General features: G+C 43.0%; 1 protein-coding gene across 1 annotated transcript; it reads right to left on the reverse strand.

Moving 5' to 3' along the window:
* Positions 1–903: 903 nt before the first annotated feature.
* eef1e1 (eukaryotic translation elongation factor 1 epsilon 1) lies at positions 904–23,155 on the reverse strand. The gene is made up of 4 exons (XM_080194842.1): positions 23,052–23,155; positions 11,049–11,249; positions 7,957–8,052; positions 904–2,346 (listed from the first exon to the last, which is right to left on the reverse strand). The coding sequence occupies exons 1-4, from the start codon at positions 23,136–23,138 to the stop codon at positions 2,206–2,208; spliced, it is 525 nt and encodes a 174-aa protein (XP_080050968.1). The 5' UTR covers positions 23,139–23,155; the 3' UTR covers positions 904–2,205.
* Positions 23,156–24,020: the final 865 nt, after the last annotated feature.

Below are 24,020 nucleotides of genomic sequence, written 5' to 3' on the forward strand. Positions count from 1 at the left end.
TGACTGCGGGGTTGTAATTTAATCCCTTCACCCTGCTGGGAGAGTTGACTTTATGACATCTCGTAAACACAGTCAAAGTGATGTTGGCAGAGGATGTGGATTGAGAGACATTTGGGTAATGATAACATAATGATTTTACCATGAATAAGATAATTAATAATTATCATCCATGGATATAAATTGTCTATGCTAATTGCATTAACCACTTTATGATTCAATTAAATGCTATACAGTTCAAATCCTCACTAACATCAACCATTTGAAGAGTGCTGTCATTGCAAAAGTGGTTAACAAGGATTTATCGATGGAATAATACAAGTTAGAAGACATTATGCCACTTGTGCATGTCACTATGTGGAAAATGAGGCATCACTTGTTCCTTTCCGTTGTAATTTCCTGCTCTGTTAAATGGTTCACATCATGGAGTGACTTCAAAGCATAGATTAGCTCAGTTGGTGGCACTTACGCTTCTTAATTGGCTGTGGGAACATGTCAGGTACAGAAGTTTCATTCAGCTTACAATCGATTTTGCACTGACTAGTGGACTTGGATATTAATGCACTGCAAATCAGACACAGGGACTGCAAATGAACAAATAATTAACTGGAAAGGTGGCCAGTATAGATTCCATCTGAATAGCTTCAGAGCAGAATTAACTGCATGTCACTAATTCTTGATTACTTGTGCATGGGAAGATATTACCATACTCTGGCTCTTAAGGAAAAACTGTTGTTTTAAAAATCAATGCTATTCACTAAATATCTTGCAATGACCACAATCTCAAGGAAATATCTTGCTAATGGAATGCTTCTACATATTGCATCTGGAATCTCCATATACTGAGGAAACAGAAATGAATGCCCACTCTGGCCTCCACAGGCCACCATCTGGGTACCATTGTCAAACCAGGCAGGTCTCAAAGAGAAGCCCTTCGTCATCATAGTAACAAGCTCACAAATGGCTGTTTAACACAGTTGCCCTGCTATTTGTCTCAGACTGTTAACAGTGGAAAGGTTGCTCTCAACTGATAACTCCATCTGGAAAGAACTAATCATGTAACGTAGAAAACGGCAAGATTTTTAAATTTAAAGCCTTAGTTCTTTCACAGGACATCAAACCCATCATGAAATGAGTTATGTCGGATTTGTGGCGACTACTGTGACATTCATACATGCACCAGATTTATTCAAATTTATATGATTTATTATCACATACCTTAGAGTATGAATTCAAGACACCCACCAATAAATATTGACCATTTACTGTAAAACGATCACCGCATACATTTACTTTGAGATTATCCTTTGTTAAACTGCATCAAATTATGCAATCACAAGAAGTTAGGGATCTTCACAGTCAAGCTAAGGAACCCTTTAAGAAGTTCTTCAGAATTGGCACTTCTTTACCAATATCAAATTAAAAATGATGTAAACAATATACATTTTAAAATAATGTAAAACTATGCAGAACAGGTTGGTTCTGGGTCTTCTGCACCGCAATTAACAAGAAAACAAAACTGTTAGCCGGTCAAAACATTGACAGAAGCGAGTTCAACAGAACCCCTCCATTTAGAGCAGCTAGATAACTTTCCTGAGCATTAGTTGTTGTAATATCACTGTCCAATTCATCTCCCGCATTAGGTAGTTAAAGAACGCTTTAATCGCTCTTCATCAACATGCATAGAGTGTAACCACACTGTTAATCATCAGCAAGTGGCATTAGTTCACCAAAATTGAGTCCAGACCAATTTCCACTTATTTATCGATGTGAACCGGTTGTTTAGGTAGACTTTTCTAAAAGCCTTTAGTGATTGGATTACACCAAAACGCACTTTTTAAAACGAATAAGCTTGCCATTTCTAACCCTATCTAAAATGGAAGGTTCCGCTCAGAAGTAAGACTCATATTAACTTTGCATAACCATTTTTAACATGATTTTAGTAAAACAGACAGCAGAGCTGGTAACATTTGACACTTTTAACTAATGTTGGGAGTTAAACAGGAAAACAAACGGAATTTTAAAAATAATTTGCCGTGCGTTACATTTTCACTGAAAGCAAATGCGCCAGGCAGACAAAAGAACAGGACGGCCTGTTCTGCTGTATGCTGGAATCAGCAAATGTGCCCATGTCAACCCTCACTATTTCAATCCTGACAAGCAGATGTTCAGATTCAGCATGACTCATGAAGACTGCATGCAGCTTTCCTAGTGGACGGTAGGATAGAGTCTACTCTTCATGAAGACGACAGTCGATGTGTGTTGCCGTACTCCAGGATAGTGCTGTATATGGTTGAACCACCGTGACACGTTCATGTATTTCTCTCTCTCTTCGTGAGTTAGTCCAGCCTAGAGGTAAATACATCAGAAGTAGGTAACAGGATAAATTGCTTTAGCTAATGAAGCATTTTCTATTCTGAATGGGTCAATGGTCCAACGAATACAGTGCATGACTGAATCTCTCAGACTAGGAAATGTCCCAAGTTTGCTGATACACGCTCAATGCTGAATTCATTCACCATAGCTGATGTAGCAGCGGGAACTAAATTGTTCTTAGATACGCTCAAATCACTTATGTGCTCACACGTCAACCAAAACTATTTCAATCTTTGGAGGTGAGGAAGGAGGGCTGACAAGGAAGACACCAGCTAGGATTTTGGCTCCCAAATATTTAATGATCCCTGTTAAAAACTGCTCAAGGGAACATGTAATTGCATTCACCTGTGATGCACTCATAGTTGAGCTGTTTGTTAATGTTTCCTACCTAAGTTCTCACAAATGTCAACAGAAACAGAGATAAAAAAGGTTGGGTAGATGAAGGAGGAGGAGAAGGTTGGTGGGTAAGGAACACCCAGGTTGTTTTACTGTGCAGGAAGTACTAGGAAAAGATATTTATGCCTGTAAATGATTAACAGGGCAGCTGTGCTGATGATGGATAGATTGTTAATCTCCAAACCACACAGAATTAAAGAGATAGTTTAATGTATAAATATTTGCAAAAGATTACAAGTCTCACACCTCCAAGATGGCAGTGAGTAGAGGGTCTAAAGGATAGTTAATTTGCACTTCTACCTGCATACAAGGCTGATATGATTCATGTTGCCATGTACATGGCTTTGGGAAGGGAGGAGAGGCCCATAGGAAGCTATTGTTGGATTGGGTTGCATGCTTTCCCAAAAGATCCTGGAACCTTGCACAGTCTACAAGTTTTTGAGAAAGTGGGAGTGGGGGGGGGGAGCTGGAAACACATTTGATGCATCAAGTCTCTGATGTTTGCCAAGCTGGATGCTGGTGGAAAATCACTCGGAGTGAAGAGACCAAGCTCATGAGGGTTTAAATGAAGGTGGAATATTTGCCTCATTTTGGCTAGAGGAGAGAATTTCTAATTTGTCCTTTGAAACTCAGCCTTGGGATTAGGAGTTAGCCAGTTGGGAAACAAAGTAAGCCTTCAAGAGTGGAGAATAATGTTAGACTGGTTCTAGGAGAATGAAGTGTTAACTTAAAGGACAGAGCCAAGTATAACTGTGGCAAGGAACTTCTAATAACTTTTAAAAGTTAACGGGGAGCTTTGTGGTTTTGGGTTCCAGTTGCCCATTGAAACGGCGTTCACTCAGTGTTGCTTTTAGTCTGTTACAGTAAAAGTCTTAACATTTTAAATCCTGTGAGATTCTTCCAGTGATTCACTGCAAAGCCTGAATTTCTTTTTAAGAGATTATTGGTCTCTATGGGGGATCATAACAATGCTTTCAAATATATGTAATACAGTGCCATTAATTAAAAACAATAAAGAAAACCACTAAGTGTCACAAGGGCATGGACACGATGACACAAGAAATGAGTAGCGCAGAGAAATGCAGAGAATTAATTGCAAGAAGCTCTATGCATAAGTAGATGTATCTCAACTTTAAATAGTGGACTTTGGGTAAAATCATCACCAGTAAGGTTGATCCACTAAAGCTGCTCTCTACTGCAGACTGCAAGTGTATAAGACCATCTTCATAGCACAGTGTAGGAAGAACTGGGACTCACTAACATTTGATAAAAGTTTCTAAATAATTGTTCTACATCACTGCCTTTAAAATAGTGCAGAATAGGATTCCACTATTCACATCATTTAACATCTGTTGCTTTGCAATCTTGCACTAGTGAGGCCACCTAAAATGATTCCAATATTTTGACAGGAATTTTCCCATCCCACCTGCCACGGGGATTGTAACAGGTGGGGGTGTGTGGACTGTACAAAGATCCGTTGAACTCGTGGGATTTTCCGATTTTGAGGTGAGCGCCTGCCGGAAAATCCCACCCTTCTATTTTCTTAGGACATGAATAACTACACCCTGTTTGCTGTATAAATTGAAATGGAACATTTGTTTCATGAAAAAAGGTTAAGTTAGTTTCTTTCCCAAATCTGACTATATATTTTACTTCCTAACCTGTCAACTGCACCCCTCCAACCCCAATTTCTCAGTCTTTGAGAAAGTTACCAAGAGTTTTAGGTCCAGTAACTGCCATGATGTCAGCATGCATCACTGGGCCTAATATCCTGCACGAAGATAAGGAAGCTTTGCAATTGGTATTTATTTTGGCATTTTCTGTCCAAGCAATTTTTTGAATTGTGGCTCAAGCTGGAAGTTGCATGCAAGAGGTGGGTGAAGTGCCAAGTATGATTTTACTGTGCCATCCAATGACAAGAAATGAATTAGTACAGGCCGAGTATCGTTTATCAGAAACCCTTGGGGCCGACTGCATTTCAGATAAGTTTGATTTTCGGATATTGGAACTTAAATTACGATACCCTAAACCCCGACTAGCTATAGTCTTAAATAAATGGGGAAAAAAGATAAATAATAAATATAGGATTACTTGTGATGAGAAAATGCTGTAAAATCTCAGCAGGTCTGAAAGCATCTGTATGGAGAGAAAAGAACTGATGTTTTGAGTTCAGATGACCCTTGTCAAAGCAGGTTTTGACGAAGGGTCACCTGGACTCAAAATGTCAGCTCTTTTCTCTCTTTACAGATGCCGTCAGACCTGCTGAGATCTTCCAGCATTTTCTCTTTTGGTTTCAGATTCCAGTATCTGCAGTATTATTTTTAGCTTTCGTTATGTGTCATGAGTTTCTTTTTAACATGTTTACCACAAAAATCACAAGGTAAACAGTGCAGACAAACAAGTAGACTTCTTGTATTAAAGGCCAATGAGATTCAACAAAATGCAATCTTTGGAAGTGTTTGGTTTATGGATTTATGGATGAAAGGTACTCGACAGATTGTGAGCTGAAGTGAGCAAGTGTCGAGTATAGGGCTAACGGGAGGACTTTGAATAGTGTGGATGAGCAGAGGGATCTAGGTGTATGTGTACATAGATCCCTGAAACTTGGGAGTCAAGTAGATAAGGTTGTTAAGAAGGCATACGGTGTCTTGGCGTTTATTGGTAGGGGGATTGAATTTAGGAGTCGCAGCGTCATGTTGCAACTGTACACGACTCTGGTGCGGCCGCACTTGGAGTACTGTGTGCAGTTCTGGTCCCCACATTACAGGAAGGATGTGGAGGCTTTGGAGAGGGTGCAGAGGAGGTTTACCAGGATGTTGCCTGGTATGGAGGGGAGGTCCTATGAGGAGAGGCTGAGGGATTTGGGGTTGTTTTCGCTGGAAAGAAGGCGGCTAAGAGGGGATCTTATTGAAACATATAAGATGATTAGAGGTTTAGATAGGGTGGATAGTATTAGCCTTTTTCCTCTGATGGAGAAATCTAGCACGAGGGGGCATGGCTTTAAATTAAGGGGTGGTAGTTATAGGACGGATGTCAGGGGTAGGTTCTTTACCCAGAGGGTGGTGAGGGATTGGAATGCCCTGCCTGCTGCAGTTGTAAATGCGCCTAGTTTGGGGGCGTTTAAGAGATCCGTGGATAGGTTTATGGACGAGAAGGGATTGGTTTAGGTTAGTGGGTCATTGTTTTGTAACTGGTCGGCGCAACATCGTGGGCCGAAGGGCCTGTTCTGCGCTGTAATGTTCTATGTTCTAAAGGCAGAGGAGCTCAGGTGGAGCCCCTGTTCTGAAAATACAGTCGGTGCTTGGACAACTGCATAAGGGATCATTGGGGTATTAAGGGGCATGGAAGGATTAGAGATAAGAAGAACAGCAGGGGCAAAAGTGTGGAATGCAGCAATTCAATACATTAATCAGAGCAAAAATTGAGGAGAGCACAAAACAGAGAAGTCAGGTCAATCAATGAGCCTTGCAGATGCTGGCTGATTTTCACAGGACATTCTGCCCAGCAGCACAGTCCATGCCCAAATTCACCAACCACAGCAGGGGAAACAATGAATGACAACAGAATGACAAATCATGGTTGGTCAGAAATATTACAAGTTTTTAAATTTGATGAATTAGGTGGTACTCTTGATGGTTCAGTGGTGTGATGTGCCTTTTATGAGCTGGTTCTGATGAAGCCTGGCTTGTGTTGGCTGGTCTGGGTTTTGGCACTGCTGTACACAGTTGCCAGATGTGCAGTTCTAGCAATCATGCATGGTATGAAATAACAACTGTGATTTGAGACCTGGTTGGCCTATAGTGTGCAGCTAAACAACAAACCGCATCTGTTTTATGTCCAGCTCAGCCCCTGCAGACCGAGTCTCGTGCAAGATAGTTCTGAAATGCTGACTGCAAAAGCTGTTCATCGTTACCAGCTCGGTATGTGAACAGATCAGGAAAAGTGCTTCAAGGTGGTTGAACACAGAACAAGGGCAGCTGTGATATCCAAAAGATGGCTCAGATTGTATTTCACCGCTGAGACTGCTCAAAAAGTGCTTTAATTTGAAATAAAAATAGAAAACGCTGGCCGTACTCAGCAGGGCTAGCAACCATCTGTGCAACTCTCTTTAGATGTTTCAGGTTGATGATCTTCTTTCACATGGCCTCAGAAGCAGAAGCTCTCGTCAGTTTAAATATCAAGTTGCCTAACCAGTCTGATGCCCCACTAGACAGCCAGTCTAACTCCAGTCTGTCACCCTCAACTTAACTTGGGCCAGATATTATTATGTGCTTCATGGTTCAATCAGGGTTTCTGCAGTTGCAGCAGTGCAGCTTTGAGGTGCCACTCACACATCATGCCATGTCCAGTTTGTATTTTGTTGAGGGTTGACCAAATGATTTGGGGAGATTGAAGTCTTGTCATTGAGATGTTGAGTTGGAGACAATTGGCCCGATTTTACCATTGCATCACGTTCCTTTTCGGGTGCGAAAACTTGGTAAAGTAGCGCCTGTGGCTGCACAGATGCCCACTTTACCAAGGCCCGAAAATGACCATGATCTGAACTGAGCCCGAAATGGGCACAAAGGCGATTTAAATGCATTTAAATTGGATTAATGAACTGCCTGCCCAACTTTACTGGCATTTCCCCTTCGTCATTGCATTCCCCCATCCAGATTCAGCGTGAAACAGCCACGCTCGGCAAAGGTCTATTTCGGGAACTGCAGTTCATAAGGGTTATGGGGGACAGGCAGACTCAATGGGCTGACTGACCTCATTTTGCTCCTATTTCGTATGATCCTACGAGGATTTTAAAAAAAACTTCGTATTTTGTTAGAATAATTCAATATACAGTAGTTAAACAGAATCCTTATAATCTCTTCCTTAGAGATTACATTAGTGCAAGAGAAAGAAAAAGGAAGTAGGGCAAAAAAGGCAACAATGACTTGAGAAAAAGGTGTGTGGTTAGAATCTGGACTGCGCTGCCTGACAGTGTACTGGAGGCAGATTTAATTGTGCCATTCAAGAGGAAATTGGATTATCTGAAAAGGAAGAATAAACAGGGCTATGGGGAGAAGGTGGGGGAATTACATTCAGTGATTGCTCTGCACGAGAGCCAGCACAGACTCAATGGGCTAAACGCCTTCTTCTATGCTGAAACCATCCTATAATTTTTAAGAGTCCGGTTTCTAAGGTTCGACAACTCACCACAATTTGATGAAGACCGTTGTACACCATGATATCTGCTAATGTCAAGCTGTTTCCAGCCAGGTATACTTTATCTTCAAGGTAGCAATTGAGTTCCTGAATAAACAAAAATCAAAACATATTTGTGTATAGGGATGTACGTACATAACAATTCCCAACAAATCAGAAGTTATTGTTTTTCAACTTCAGGACATTCCTAGTCACCCAAGCCAAAGATTGCTTACAGCAGCATGTCACTGGTTTGGCCCGTCTGAGTGACACATTACACTGTAAAAATTAAAGACCATTGTAAGGAACAGATTAAAAACTGGAGTTAAAAACTGTTCAGGCAGTAATGTAAATGCATACAAAAATACAGTATCCCAGTCTACAATTTTTGATTTTCAAATTTGCTGACGACTCCACAATAGTGGGTCGGATCTCAAACAATGATGAGAGAGTACAGGAAAGAGATGGAGAATCTGGTGGACTGGTGCAGCGACAATAATCTCTCCCTCAATGTCAACAAAACGAACGAGACTGTCATCGACTTCAGGAAGCGTAGAAAAGAACATGTCCCTGTCGACATTAACAGGGACAAAGTGGAAAAGGTCAAGAGCTTCAAGTTTTCAGGTTTCCAGATCACCGACAACCTGTCCAGGTCCCCCCCATGCCAACACTATAGTTACGTCCAACAATGCCTCTCAGAAGACTAAGGAAATTTGGCATGTCAGCTACGATTGCACCAACTTTTACAGATTCACCACAGAAAGCATCCTTTCCGGTTGTATCACAGCTTGATATGGCTCCTGCTCTGCCCAAGACTGCAAGGAACTACAAAAGGTCATGAATGTAGCATAATCCACTACGCAAATCAGTCTCCCATCCATTGATTCCGTCTACACTTCCCGCTGCCTTGGCAAAGCAACCAGAATAGTTAAAGACTCCATACGCCCGACATTCTCTCTTCACCTTCCTCCATCGGGAGAAAGATACGAAAGTCTGGAGGTCACATACCAACAGACTCAAGAACAGCCTCTTCCCTGCTGCCATCGGACTTTTGAATGGACCTACCTCGCACTAAGTTGATCTTTATCTAAACCCCAGCTATGACTGTTAACACTACATTCTGCACAATCTCCTTTCCTTCTCTATGAACAGTATGCTTTTTCACTGCATGTAACAATAATAAATAAAATCAAAAATATCAGGTCTGTATTGGTGGTGCTTCTACTGCTTTGAATATAGACTACAAAATAGCACAGCAGTTTCCCCCAACAGTCCCTTAATAGTATACCAGCCATGACATTTACAACAACAAGTGAAAATACAATAGCTGCATAGGCCTTTAATTGTCAACTTAAATACTGAGAATTGTGATGGATGAATAAAGCATAATCCACATTCTTAAGTTATTTTATTTGAAAAAGGTCATTCAGAAAGTTACTCTGAATATTTCATTGAATTTAATTAACAGCTACGAAATGAATCAGATGGCAAAACAAAGGTTGTTTAACTAGGCTTACATTAACACTGCAATGAAGTTATTGTGAAACTCTCTAGTTGCCACATTCTGGCACCTGTTTGGGTACACTAATGGAGAATTTAGCCAATGCACCTAACCAGCATGTCTTTCAGATTGTGGGAGGAAACCCACACAGACATGGGGAAAATGTGCAGACTCCACACAGACAGTGACCCAAGTTGGGAATCGAAGCCGGGTCCTGGCGCTATACTACACTGTGCTGCCTGATGGAAGACCACTCAAAATAAACATGGCAGTGTTTGTTTCTGATTTAGCTTTTGGATCTGTTTGTGTTGCTACTGGATACTTTTGAAATGCCTACAGCAGGATGAATGTGCTAGACTTTTGTGCATATTAGTTGACAACCATTCAAATACAGTCCACTCTAGATAACTAGAGAACTAACATTCAACATGGGTGATAGTGCTTTAAGGGTTTTTGGGTGTCGGTGAAAAGCAATTACAAGTACAAGTTCTCTCTATTTTCTGGGCTTTATTCAAGACAAATAAGAAAATGTTGAACTTTTCCCCACTCCCATTTTCAAAAAGATCTGATGGGCAGGAAAAAAAAACTTAGGCAGTTTTCAAAACTTCACTTCTGAACATCTGAACAGGTAAGACCCACTTAAAAGTTTGTATTCTTTCTCAGAATAGTTCTGCTAAATTGTTCAATTACATAGTAGTCCTATTACAGCAGGTAGGCTGAGGTCACCTTAGTAACAGGCACAAACAGATTTAATTACTCAGAATAGCCCCTGTCAATTCCAGCAGTAAAAGTGCTTTCTCAACCTCTGCCCCGTATCTCCACGTTGAAATCTGCTCAGCCACAAAGTAAAACAAAAGAAAAGCTCTTTTGCAAAGTAGCAAGCATTTGTCTGAAATTAAATGCAAGCTCCTTATTTAGGAGTTAGCTAGTCTCACTGCAAAGGCCCAAGTTATCAATGCTTCCTCAATTAAAACTATGGAGCAATGGGCCATTTAGAAACTTCTGAGTTGTCACTACAACATTAAGTCCATATGATGTCACTAGCAAAATAAAACACAGCTTTTCTGCATAGGAATGGATTAAATAACTCTCAACATGCAGATAATGGGATGCTCCGTCCATTATTGGGGTATTAATTAAAAGTGATCACATTGCACTTTCGACAGGGTCTAGTTTTGAGAAGTCACAGCTCTAACAAGTCTGTTGCAAAGCTGGTCATACAGCATTGCAGTGCAGTCTGCTGCTCCCAAAATAGAAAGGAAATCACATTATTCTTAGTTTAAAAACTCTCAAAAGATAGCACAATATTTTATCTGATCTAACCCCAAGTTTAGGAGTCAGGCTGAATTATGGTTCACAGACAAAATTGAGTAAAGGTTGCCAATATGGAAGGCTGTGCGAGGAAGAGGAATTAGTGAAATTCAGACTATATCTTTTCATTGGCTATGAACTCAGTAAGATCTTGGGTAGATCATTTAATCTCATGGGCACAAAGGATCTGTGGCTCACGCAGTCCGATGAGGCAGAGTGCCATACAAATTAAAAATAAACTGTAGAGATATTCCATTTACAGCAAGCTCACCAGAAATGAAGTTAACCTTACCTTTAAAACCATTCTAGTATCCTCTTGACTATTACACCTGTCTATTTGAGTGATTCTATATTCGAGCCATTGCTGAACTATAGCACTCTGCTCTGCTGTACTTCCCAAGAGTGCATCTTTTTTGGCTACTTTTACAAGATGAGATGCGATTGTAGTCAGTCCCACTAAACCTGGTCCATTATTAGTCAGTAGCACAGGGACCTGCAAAGTTAGAAAGAATAGGTAATGAAGGATCTTCCTACTGAGCAATAATAGAACAACATTTAGAAATGAAAGTCATAAGGCAGGTTTAGAGTCAAGCAGATCACTGCATACAATGTCTCTAGACAATGACAGCTCATTTAGAGATCAGGTGGATAATTTAGTGAAAAGATCAAACCAATCTTTTAGGAATAGCTGCCTGATGAACCACACAGGACTTTGCATTTAATACATTCATTGGTGCCACTAGGGTTTACTGACCACCTTCATATCAGTACACTGAAGAGAAAACAAAATTAGACTCAATGGAGTCGTTGGAGCTTCTTTCTCTTATATCTGGAACCATTTGCTTTTCTGGGGAGGGGGGTGAATAATAAAAGGAATGGTTTAATAATAATGCATCACCTCAAACTTCTCATGCCATCAATATTTCACCCAAGGAAAGACAAACACTGATTTTAATATTGGACTTCTTCTTAAAAAAGCAGTTCAAGTGGAAACTTTACATGGCTGAGATTGTTTTTCTCAAACCCGAGAGACAGCACAGATTCAGTAAACAAACTATGCATCATGACTGACTTGATTCTTCACTCTTAATCATTATCAGTGTTTACTGGGGAACTAATATAACACTATAATCATTCTTAAATAGCATTTAGTACTGCAGGAGTTTCAGATTATCATTTAAATTAGAAAATAACAATTCACAAATGACCTACACAAAACACCAACCATTTTGCAACAATGTGCCCTTCAGATATAATTGGACAGAATACAGAATTATAAATTTGAACGTTGGTGGAATTGTGTGTGATAGGGAGGAGGGAGGTGGAGAGAGACAAACGGAGATGGTTACTGAAAAACAGATGCTTCATTTTTCTTTGTTGTTTAAGGTTAAGTTTATTTACTAGTGTCACAAGTAGGCTTACATTAACACTGCAATGAAGTTACTGCAAAAATCCTTTAGTCGCCACATTCCGGTGCCTGTTTGGGTAAACTAAGGGAGAATTTAGCATGGTCAGTCCACCTAACCAGCACATCTTTCAGATTGTGGGAGGAAACTGGAGCACCCAGAAGAAACCCATGCAGACATGGGGTGACTCTGCACAGACAGTGACCCAAGCTAGGATTTGAACCTGGGTCCCTGGCGCTGTGAGGTAGCAGTGCTAATCAAAGTGCCACATACAACATTTGAGTAGCATCGTAACATAAGAAATAATTAATAGCACATAAAAGGGATGTTGCCGCATTTCTCTGGGATCGGGTTCAGATAGGCTTAGTTTTTGGCAAAGGGGAAAAAAAAAACACACCAGAGAAACACTGCAAAGTCTTCAGGTTAGACACAGAGGTTTGTGATACAACAGGTACTATCTACATTTGCTGATCTAACTATTGGAATACACTTCTGTCAGTCTTCATTGAATGAAAAAGCAAGTACATGAATCAAGCACTCTGCTGCTATCAAACTTAATTTTTTTATTCATTCATGGGACATGGGCGTCGCTGGTTGGGCAGCATTCATTGCCCATCCCTAGCTGTTCCAAGGGCAGTTGACAGGCAACTACATTGCTCTGGATCTGGAGTCACATGAAGGCAAGACCAGACCTAAAAACTTAAAGCCCTCAACCACTGGGATAGATTTCCAATGATCATAGTGAATAAATTACTGAAACCTCCAGAGAACTGGCCTCATAAGTACTGTGTTGCTTTTGTAGATCCTTAAATTTCCCAGAATCCACTACCACACCATTTGCCAGAGACTACAATGAGGAGAATTTAAACGTATTGATGAAATCAATTTCATTCTTTATTGGGTGCGGTTATTTATTCAGTCTGTGAGTGAAAAAAGCACCTTGCTGCAATCAGACTAAGGACCTGACAGGATAAATACACAGAGGGAGTCTAATAATAAAATCCACCCACTGACCACAACCTAATAGCTTCAACTCACAGTTTCTCACTAATTGTTCTGGACAACTCAGCAGTTGACCCTTGTGAATTATTCACACTGCTGGCCCTCTCCAAGTCTTTTCATCAATTGCTCAGTCAGACCGGGCATATGTAAAAATGAGGTATCAACTAGATGAAGCTACAATGCAGGCTACTTGCATGCCAAACAGCAGAAACAGTATGTAATAAACAAGAGCTAAGCAATCCCATGAACAACAGATGAGATCTAAGCTCGCAAATCCTACCACATCCAGTTGTGAATTGTAGTGGACAATTAAGCAAAAGGAGGAGGAGGAGGCCACACAAACATCCCTATCCTTATAAACAGGGGAGCCAGCCACATCAGTGCAAAAGCAAGGCTGAATATTTGCAATTATCTTCAGCCAGAATTGCTGAGAGGATGATGCAACTCGCCCTCCTCCTCATATTCCCGGCATCACAGATGTCAGTTTTCAGCCACTAGATTCTGCAGGCAATGGGCTGTAACGAATGCCAGGAATAGTACTGAAGATTGTGCTGCAGAACTAGCTACACCCATAGCCAAGCTGTTTCAGTACAGCTACAATACTGACAATGTGGAAAATTATACAGGTATAACCTGAATGCAGAAAACTGGACAAGTCCAACCTGACTGGTTTCCACACCATCAGTCAACTCTCGATCAACAACAAAGTGATGGAAGTGGTCATCAACAGATCTATCGAGTTGCACTTACACAGCAATAACCTGCTCAGTGACGCTTAGTTTGAATTTCACCAGGGCCAATTGAACTCCTGCCCTTATACAGCCTTAGCCCAAACAGGGACAAAAAACCTGAACTTGAGGAGAGACGAGAGCGACTACTCTTGACATCAAAGGCACGTTTGACCAAGCATAGCATCAAGGAGCACTGGCAAAAACAAAGTCAATGGGAATCGGGGAAAACTCTCCACTGGTTGGAGTCGTACCTAGCACAAGTTGTTGGAGGCCAGTCATCTCAGTTCCAGGACATCACTAGAGGAGTTCCTTAGGGTAATGTCCAAGGCACAACCATCTTCAGCTGCTTCATCAATGACCTGACCCCATCATAAGATCGGAAGTGCAGATGTTTGCTGAAGACTGGATAATGTTCAGCACCATTTTCAACTCTCAAATACTAAAGCAGTCCCATGTGAATATGCACCAGAACCTGGATAATATTCACTGATAAATGGCAAACAACATTCATTTCACACAGTGCCAGGTATTGACCAACTTCAATGCAAGGGAATCCAACCATCTCTACCTCTTCTGTTAACATTCATTGGCATTGCCACCACTGAATAAATACTCCACTACCAACATCCCGGGGTTTGCAATTGACCAGAAACGGAATAGGCTGATCATATAAACACTACAATGAACACTGCAAGGTCAGGATAGAGACTGGCAATTCTGAGCTAAGTACTTCTCTCCTGGACTCCCTGAAACCTGTCTCCCATGTACAAAGCAAAAGTGGAGTGTGATGGAATACCCTTTGATATTCTTTCCCGGGTTGTGGGTTATTACTGCATAAGAACATAAATAGGAGCAGGAGTAGGCCATCTACCCTTCGAGCCTGCCCCACCATTCAATAAGTTCATGGCTGATCTGAAGTGGATCAGTTCCACTTTCCCACTTTCTCCCCATAACCCTTAATTCCCCTGTCTATCAGAAGCCTATCTACCCGTGACTTAAATATATTTAGCGAGGTAGCCTCCACCACTTCAACGGCCAGAGAATTCCAGAGATTCACCACCCTTTGAGTGAAGAAGTTCCTCCTCAACTCTGATCTAAACTGCCCTCCCCCCCCCCACCACTTATCTTGAGGCTTGTCCTCTAGTCCTGCTATCCTTTCTAAGAGGGAAGAATCACTCTACCTTGGTGGTTATTTTCCAGACGTCGCTGGATTCCGGGGAAGTGCCGGAAGATTGGAAAACGGCTAATGTTACGCCGTTGTTTAAGAAGGGTGCCAGGCAAAAGGCGGGGAATTATAGGCCAGTTAGTTTAACGTCTGTGGTAGGTAAAATGTTAGAATCCGTCACTAAGGAAGAAATTGCGAGACATCTTGAAGGGAATTGCTTGATAGAGCAGATGCAGCACGGTTTCATTAAAGGGAAGTCGTGTCTGACAAATTTACTGGAGTACTATGAGGATGTGTCTAGGGCGGTGGATAGAGGAGAGCCGGTGGATGTGGTCTTTCTGGATTTTCAGAAGGCGTTTGACAAAGTACCTCACAAGAGGTTATTGCAGAAGGTTGAGGGACATGGAGTTGGGGGTAGGGTGTTAGCGTGGATAGAGGATTGGTTGTCAAATAGGAGGCAGAGAGTGGGGGTCAACGGGTGCTATTCGAATTGGCGGATGGTGACTAGTGGAGTGCCCCAGGGGTCGGTGCTGGGGCCTCAGCTTTTTACCATTTATATAGATGATCTGGAAGAGGGAACCGAGTGTAGGGTGTCGAAATTTGCTGATGACACCAAGATTGGGGGAACGGCAAATTGTGCGGAGGGTGTGGAGAGTCTGCAGAAGGATCTAGATAGGCTGGGCGAATGGGCCAGGAAATGGCAAATGGAATTTAATGTTGGCAAGTGTGAGGTGGTCCACTTTGGTAGGAATAATGGTAGGAAGGAATATTACTTACGTGGCGAAAAACTGCAGCAGGCGACGGTGCAGAGGGACCTCGGGGTCCTTGTGCATGAGTCGCAAAAACCCAGCTTGCAGGTGCAGCAGGTGGTCAGGAAGGCTAATGGGATGCTGGCCTTCATAGCGAGGGGGATTGAATATAAAAGTAGGGAGGTCTTGCTGCGGCTGTATAGGGCATTGGTGAGGCCGCAGCTGGAGTACTGTGTGCAGTTTTGGGCGCCGTACTTACGCAAGGATATTTTGGCCTTGGAGGGAGTGCAGAGGAGGTTTACTAGGCTGATACCGGAGTTGAGGGGGTTGAGCTATGAGGAGAGGCTGAATAAACTAGGCTTGTACTCGTTGGAGTTTAGAAGAATGAGGGGAGATCTCATTGAGACGTATAAGATGATGAATGGGATGGATAGGATAGAGGTGGAGAGACTCTTCCCGCTCAAAAAAGACAGTAGGACTAGGGGGCACAGCCTCAAGATAAAGGGGGGGCGGTTTAGAACGGAGTTGAGGAGGAACTTCTTCACTCAAAGGGTGGTGAATCTCTGGAATTCTCTGCCCGTTGAAGTGGTGGAGGCTGCCTCGCTAAATATTTTTAAGACGCGGGTTGATGGGTTTTTGATAAGAGAGGGGATTAAGGGTTATGGGGAGAGGGCGGGAAAGTGGAACTGAGCCACGACAGATCAGCCATGATCTTATTGAATGGCGGGGCAGGCTCAAAGGGCTAGATGGCCTACTCCTGCTCCTATTTCTTATGTTCTACCCTGTCCATCCCCTTCATTATCTTATACGTCTCTACAAGATTCCCCCCTCAGCCTTCTAAACTCCAACGAGTACACTAGCAAGTCCAGCATTGATGGCAATCCCTAATTGTCCTTGAGAATAGTTAAGAGTCAACCACATTGTTTGTCATGTTGCTGGGTACCAGATAAGGATAGCAGATTTCCTCCTCAAAAGGACATGTGATGAGATGCAATTTTACAAGAATCGATGATAGCTTCGTGGTCACCATTACTGAGATTCACTTTCCATCCCAGGTTCAATTCGACTGAAATTCCACCAGCTGTTGTGGTGGGATTTGAATCAATGTGCCCCAGAGCTTCTGCCTATACCACTGGATCACTAGTGTATGACTTAACATTAAGCTACTGTCTCACAAACTCTCCATTGCCTTAATGATTGTTGCTCCAGAAACACAAGAAACCCTACATCATTCAGGACAAAGCAGACTACATGATTAACACCCTATCTACCACCTTAAACATTCACACCCTCCACCACTGACGCACAGTAGCAGCGGTGTTGCTAACTACAAAAATGTACTGCAGCAACTCATCATCGTTCCTATGACAGTCCTTCCAAAATAAGGGCAAAGGCAACAGATACTCAGGAACACCAGCAGCATCAAGCTCCCCTTCAAGACACACAACATCCTGACTTGGAACAATATCAGTCTAACACCGGCATCTCATCATCTTGGAGCAATATCTTACACCGTCACTGGGTCAAAATCCTGGAACTCCCTCCCAAACAGCACTGTGGGTGTGCCTACACCTCAAGGACTGCAGTGGTTTAAGGCAGGGGCTCACCACCAGCTTTTCAAGGGCAATTAGGGACGGCTAATAAATGCTGGTCTAGTCAGCAATGGCCACTCCCCATGAAAGAATTAAAAAACACTCAAAAGAATGTAGCTCCAGTTTAAACATTTGTTTTTTAATGTCTAACTTGCTTAACATTACTTTGCCTAAAGTTGTAATTTTCAGGAAGGTAACTAGTGTGTTAAGTGAGGAATTGCAATATTTTATATTTCATTAGTTACAGATGTTATATTTATTTCAATAACAAATCTTTCAGAGCTTAGGTACTTAAAACTGCGAGATTTCTTTACACAAGACTTGATTACACTGGAAAACCTCACTGATCATTAGATTGCAAGGATGAAACATTAGGAAAGATGGGAACTTCCAATTAAGTATCAATTATAAAACAGACACTGGAACTATGGCATTACTTTAACTGCTTACAGACAGCACAAAAGGGATGGGAAGTCGGGGTGGGGTGGACGTAGTAAGAAGTCTTACAACACGAGGATAAAGTCCAACAGGTTTATTTGGTAGCAAAAGCCACTAGCTTTTGGGCCTCTGACCCTTCATCGGGTGAGTGAAGAGTCGGGGGGGATGCAGGGGGGTGTGGTGAAATACAATTTATTGTTCAGCATACATCATGTACAAAAACATGAGCCCACTCGTTCAAATGGTCAAATCTTTACCCATTATATAACCACCCCACAACATCAAATCACCTTTGCCACTATGCTGGTTTCACAAGACATGGGGACTTTTTGTGTGCAGTGACAGCCAAGACCTGGAAGGCCAGAGAGGGATTTGAATATACAAACTAGTTGATGATTCAGCCCTTTTAATCTACTCTACCATTCAATGAAATCATAGCTGACCTTATATTTCAACATCATTTCCCTGCACTATCCCATATCCCTTGATGTTTTTACTAACTAGAAATCTATTGATACCTGTCTTGAACATACTCAAAGGACTGAGGCTCCACAGTCCTCTGGAGCAAAGAATTCCAAAGATTCATCACATTCTGAGTGAAGAAATCCCTGCTCATCTCAGTCCTAGATTACCCACTCCTTATTCCGAGACAATATGCCCGGTTTCTAGACGACCGCCCCCCACTACCCTGACCCCAAGGCAGGGGAAACATCCTGCCTGCATCTACACTGTTGAGTCCTGTTCAAATGAGATAACTTCACATTCTTCTACAGCCACAGAATAAGGCCTAGTCTATTCATTCGTTCTTCAGAGGACAATCGCTCCATCCCAGCAATTATTTTATGCACTTCCTTTATGGGAAATATATCTTTTCTCAGATAAGACCACCAAAACGGCATACAATACTTCAGATGCAGTCTCGGGACCACAGGAAAACATACTCCGGCTAGGTACAACTGGTTTGCTGCATTCAATGACAGAAGAAATGCTTTTGGATGAGGATTTTAATACCATGTGGGGAAATAAATTCTTTAAGGATGGCGCCAATCCCTTCTCAGCACATTTCTTTTTAATTGGATAATCTGCATGTGGGAATCATTTGCAGGTTACTGGGCAATCACAGTCTTTTTAATTGTGTGGAAGGAATAATGAATTCCTTTGAGAAGTTGCAAGACAACTGTCTGAGTTTAGCTGCTCAAACTTTATTCTTAATTGAAGAGTACTCAAATTAAATACAGCCTTGAAATAATCTCAGAAAAGATTGGGTTTTTTGTTTAATTTAAATTTTACGTGCTGGCAACTCCTTCATGCACTAAAATAACATTGTACAGTTCTAAAAAGATTATTCTTGGGATGGGCGTTGCTGACTGGGCCATCATTTATTGCGTATCCCTAACTGCCGTTGAACTGGGTGGCTCACTAGTCCATTTCTGAAGGCATTTACGAGTCGACCACGTGTCTGTGAGTTTACAGTCAACTGCAAGCAGCAGAGTGAAGAGAAGTGAAGTGGAGCAAGCGAGCCTGTCTGTTTGTCGCTGGCTGGGCTAGCATTTATAGACATCTCTGAGGGCATTTAAGGGTCAACCACATTGCTGTGGCTTTGGAGTCACATGTAGGCCAGACCAATTAAGGATGACAGGTTTCCTTCCCTGAAGGACACTGGTGAATCAGATGGGGTTTTATGACAGTTGTTTCATGGTCATCATTAGACTTTTAATTCCAGATTTTTTCTGAAATTGAATTTCACCATCAGCCATGGGATTCAAACCCAGGTCTCTAGACCATTACCTGGTTCTCTGGATTACTGGGCCAGTGACAATACCACTGTACTCCCCACAGCATAGTCTGTCTTTCACTCGACTTGATTCCAAAGGTTGGCTGCACTACTAACAATTGTTCTCCACTGATTACTAACCTTGGCTGCCCTCACTGCCAGTCCCACAGAAAGGCCAATGAGTATTATGGAGATTTATCACATCTGAATATGAACACCAATTATCTCACACGTTTTATGCCAATGTAAGGTGCAAAGGTAATTATGGATTATTATTGGAGGCAACGGCTACCCTGAAAATAATAGTTTCCATCAGATGTCCCATTCCCATATGGGTGGCACAGTGGTTAACACCGTTGTCTCAGTGCCAAGGATGCGGGTTCAATTCCGGTCTTGGGTAGCTGTGTTTTTCTCTTTACATACCCATAAAAACTGACTGTAGAAGTTTCTATGTTCTCCGCTAGCTTACTTTCATACTCTATTTTCTCCTTAATTAATCTCTTGGTCCAACTATGCTTAATTTTAAACTGCTCCCAATCCTCAGATCTATTGCTTTTTCAAGCCAATTTGTATGCTTCTTTTTTGAATCTGATACTATCTCTATTTTCTCTTGTAAGCCATGGTTTGGCCACAGTCCCCTTTCCACTCTTGCACCAAATAGGAATAAACAACTTTTGGAATTCACCTATTCATCTCTCGAATGCTTGCCATTGCTTGTCCACTGTATTTCCTTTCAGTAATATTTCCTAGTCCATCATTGCCAACTCTTGCTGCATACCAGCATATTTACCTTTGATTCTGAAACCAGGGTCCTGGTTCTCAATAATCACCATGATAAAGATTTCTATCATATTGTGGTCATCTTTATATTCACTTGAAAGAACAGGCAGGGACTAGGTTTGACATCTCATCTGGCACAGTGGCACTGTGATTAGCACAGCTGCCTCACAGTGCCAGGGACCCAGGTTCAATTCCGGGCTTGAGTCACTGTCTGCGTAGAGTGTGCAGGCTCTTCCCGTGTCTGTGTGGGTATCCTCTGGGTGCTCCAGTTTCCTCTCTCAGTCTGAAAGATGTGCTGGTTAGGTCAGAGTCATAGAGGTTTACAGCATGGAAACTGGCCCTTCAGCCCAACTTGTCCATGCCACCCTTTTTTAAAAAACACCTAAACTAATCCCAATTGCCCACATTTGGCTCATATCCCTCTATACCCATCGTACCCATGTAACTATCTAACAGATTTTTAAAAGATAAAACTGTACACCCACCTCTACTACAACCTCTGGCAGCTTGTTCCAGACGCTTACCGTCAACTGTGTGGAAAAAATTGCCCCTCTCACCTTAAACCTATTCCCTCTAGTTTTACATAAGAAATAGGAGCAGGAGTAGGCCATCCGGCCCTTCGAGCCTGCCCCGCCATTCAATAAGATCATGGCTGATCTGTCGTGGCTCAGTTCCACTTTCTCGCCCTCTCCCCATAACCCTTAATCCCCTCTCTTATCAAAAACCCATCAACCCGCTTCTTGAAAATATTTAGCGAGGCAGCCTCCACCACTTCAACGGGTAGAGAATTCCAGAGATTCACCACCCTTTGAGTGAAGAAGTTCCTCAACTCCGTTCTAAACCGCCCCCCCTTTATCTTGAGGCTGTGCCCTCTAGTCCTACTGTCTTTTTTGAGCGGGAAGAGTCTCTCCACCTCTATCCTATCCATCCCATTCATCATCTTATACGTCTCAATGAGATCTCCCCTCATTCTTCTAAACTCCAACGAGTACAAGCCTAGTTTATTCAGCCTCTCCTCATAGCTCAACCCCCTCAACTCCGGTATCAGCCTAGTAAACCTCCTCTGCACTCCCTCCAAGGCCAAAATATCTTTGCGCAGGTGCGGCGCCCAAAACTGCACACAGTACTCCAGCTGCGGCCTCACCAATGCCCTATACAGCTGCAGCAAGACCTCCCTACTTTTATATTCAATCCCCCTCGCTATGAAGGCCAGCATCCCATTTGCCTTCCTGACCACCTGCTGCACTTGCAAGCTGGGTTTTTGCGACTCATGCACAAGGACCCCGAGGTCCCTCTGCACCGTCGCCTGCTGCAGTTTTTCGCCACGTAAGTAATAGTCCTTCCTACCATTCTTCCTACCAAAGTGGACCACCTCACACTTGCCAACATTAAATTCCATTTGCCATTTCCTGGCCCATTCGCCCAGCCTATCTAGATCCTTCTGCAGACTCTCCACACCCTCCGCACAATTTGCCGTTCCCCCAATCTTGGTGTCATCCGCAAATTTCGACACCCTACACTCGGTTCCCTCCTCCAGATCATCTATATAAATGGTAAAAAGCTGAGGCCCCAGCACCGACCCCTGGGGCACTCCACTAGTCACCATCCGCCAATCCGAATAGCACCCGTTGGCCCCCAAAGGTAGGGGAGTTTTAGACTCCCCTACCTTTGGCAAACGATATTGGCTATCTACCTTGTCTATGCCCCTCATTGTTTTATGGATCTCTGTAAGGTCACCTCTCAGCCTCTTACGCTCCAGAGAAAAAGTCCCAGTCTATTCAGCCTCTTCTTATAACTCAATCCATCAAGTCCAGGTAGCATCCTAGTAAATCTTTTCTGTACTCCTTCTAGTTTAATAATATCCTTTCTATAATAGGGTGACCAGAATTGCACACAGCATTCCAAGTGTGGCCTTACCAATGTCTTGTACAACTTCAACAAGACGTTCCAACTCCTGTATTCAACGTTCTGACTGATGAAACCAAGCATGCCGAATGCCTTCTTTACACTCTGTCCACCCTGTGACTCCACTTTTAAGGAGCTATGAACATGTATCCCTAAATCTCTTTGTTCTGTAACTCTCCCCAACACCCTACTATTAACTGAGTAAGTCCTACCCTGGTTCAATCTACCAAAACACATTATCTCGTATTTGTCTAAATTAAACTCCATCTGCCATTCGTCAGCCCACTGGCTACATTGGTAATGATAAATGTATGGGATTGGGCCTGGGTAAGTCATTTTGTCAGAGTCAGTATCGATGCAAAGGGTCAAATGGTCTCCTTCTGCACTGTAGGAATTCTGTCTATGTCACAAAGTTGACAGGAGATGGCTGAGGGAGACGGTTTCTAATAAAAAGGGATATAGGGATCTGAGGAACAGGTAGAGATGTAGATTTGATACCAGGGAGAGATCTGATTACATAGCTGAGCAGATTCGAAGGGCTGAATTTGCCGACTTCTGCTTCTAATTCCTATTTTCCTCAGGCTGCTGCAGCGGGATTCCCGCTCGAGCCTGTGAAGAGGCGTGAACCCCGCCTGATTTTCCCCTCCATGAGCTGGAACCCGCCTCCGAAATCAGATGGTTTTCCGGAGGGCTGGACTCCCTCTTCCCTTTGCCCCTTCACACACAAGGCGCCTCCCCGGGTTGCTATCTCACCGCGCTGTCGCTCTGACTGGACCCCAACTTGCTCCGGCTCTGCAGCCCCAGCGTCTTCTCCAACGACCGAAGCTCCAGCGCTGCCATCTTGCCGCTCCGTTCCTAGAAAGAAAAAGCCGCTCCCATTGGCTCGCTGCTCTCTGCCCACCGGCATCTAACAGCGCCCATGATTGGCTGCCTGTCCGGAGCTAGCCCTGCCTCCACCGTCCAATCACCGCCTCGCCTCTCCCCTGACCCCGCCCCTCCCCTGGTCCCGCCTGTTCCTCCAGCTACGGCCCCCAGCGCTCCCACACTGCCGCCAATGGCCAGAGCTGGAACTGCGGCCACCCAGTTCATTGCTGATCTTTAATTAACCCAGCTACAGGATCATCCCAATTGTTGGAAATCTGAAATAAGAGGGTGGCACAGTGGTTAGCACTGCTGTCTCACAGTAAAAAGTCTGACAACACCAGGTTTAAGTCCAACCGATTTATTTGATAGTAAACTCACTAGCTTTCGAGGTTACCCCCTTTGTCAGGTGAATGGAGAGCTCTGGCCTCAGACAGAGCATATAAAGCACAGACAGTTTACCGATTACTGATTAGAATGCGAATCTTTACACCTAACCTGCTATTCAAGTCTTAAAGTGGCTAACAATGTGAGTGGAAGGAGCACTGATCACAGGTTAAAGAGATGTGTATTGTCTCCAGACAGTACAGTAAGTGAGGTTTTGCAAACCCAGGCAAGTCACAGGGGTTACAGATAGTGCGACATGAACCCAAGATCCCTGTTGAGACCGTCCTCATGTGTTCAGAACTTGGCTATCAGTCTCTGCTCAGCGACTCTGCGCTGTCGTGTGTCGTGAAGGCCACCTTGGAGAATGCTTACCTGAAGGTCAGAGGCTGAGTGCCCATGACCACTGAAGTGTTCGCCAACAGGAAGGGAACAGTCTTGCCTGGTGATTGTCGAGCGATGTTCATTCATCCGTTG

Source organism: Carcharhinus amblyrhynchos, chromosome 8, assembly GCF_965287045.1.
Source record: "Carcharhinus amblyrhynchos chromosome 8, sCarAmb.v2.hapA, whole genome shotgun sequence".
Taxonomy (NCBI): Eukaryota; Metazoa; Chordata; class Chondrichthyes; order Carcharhiniformes; family Carcharhinidae; genus Carcharhinus; species Carcharhinus amblyrhynchos.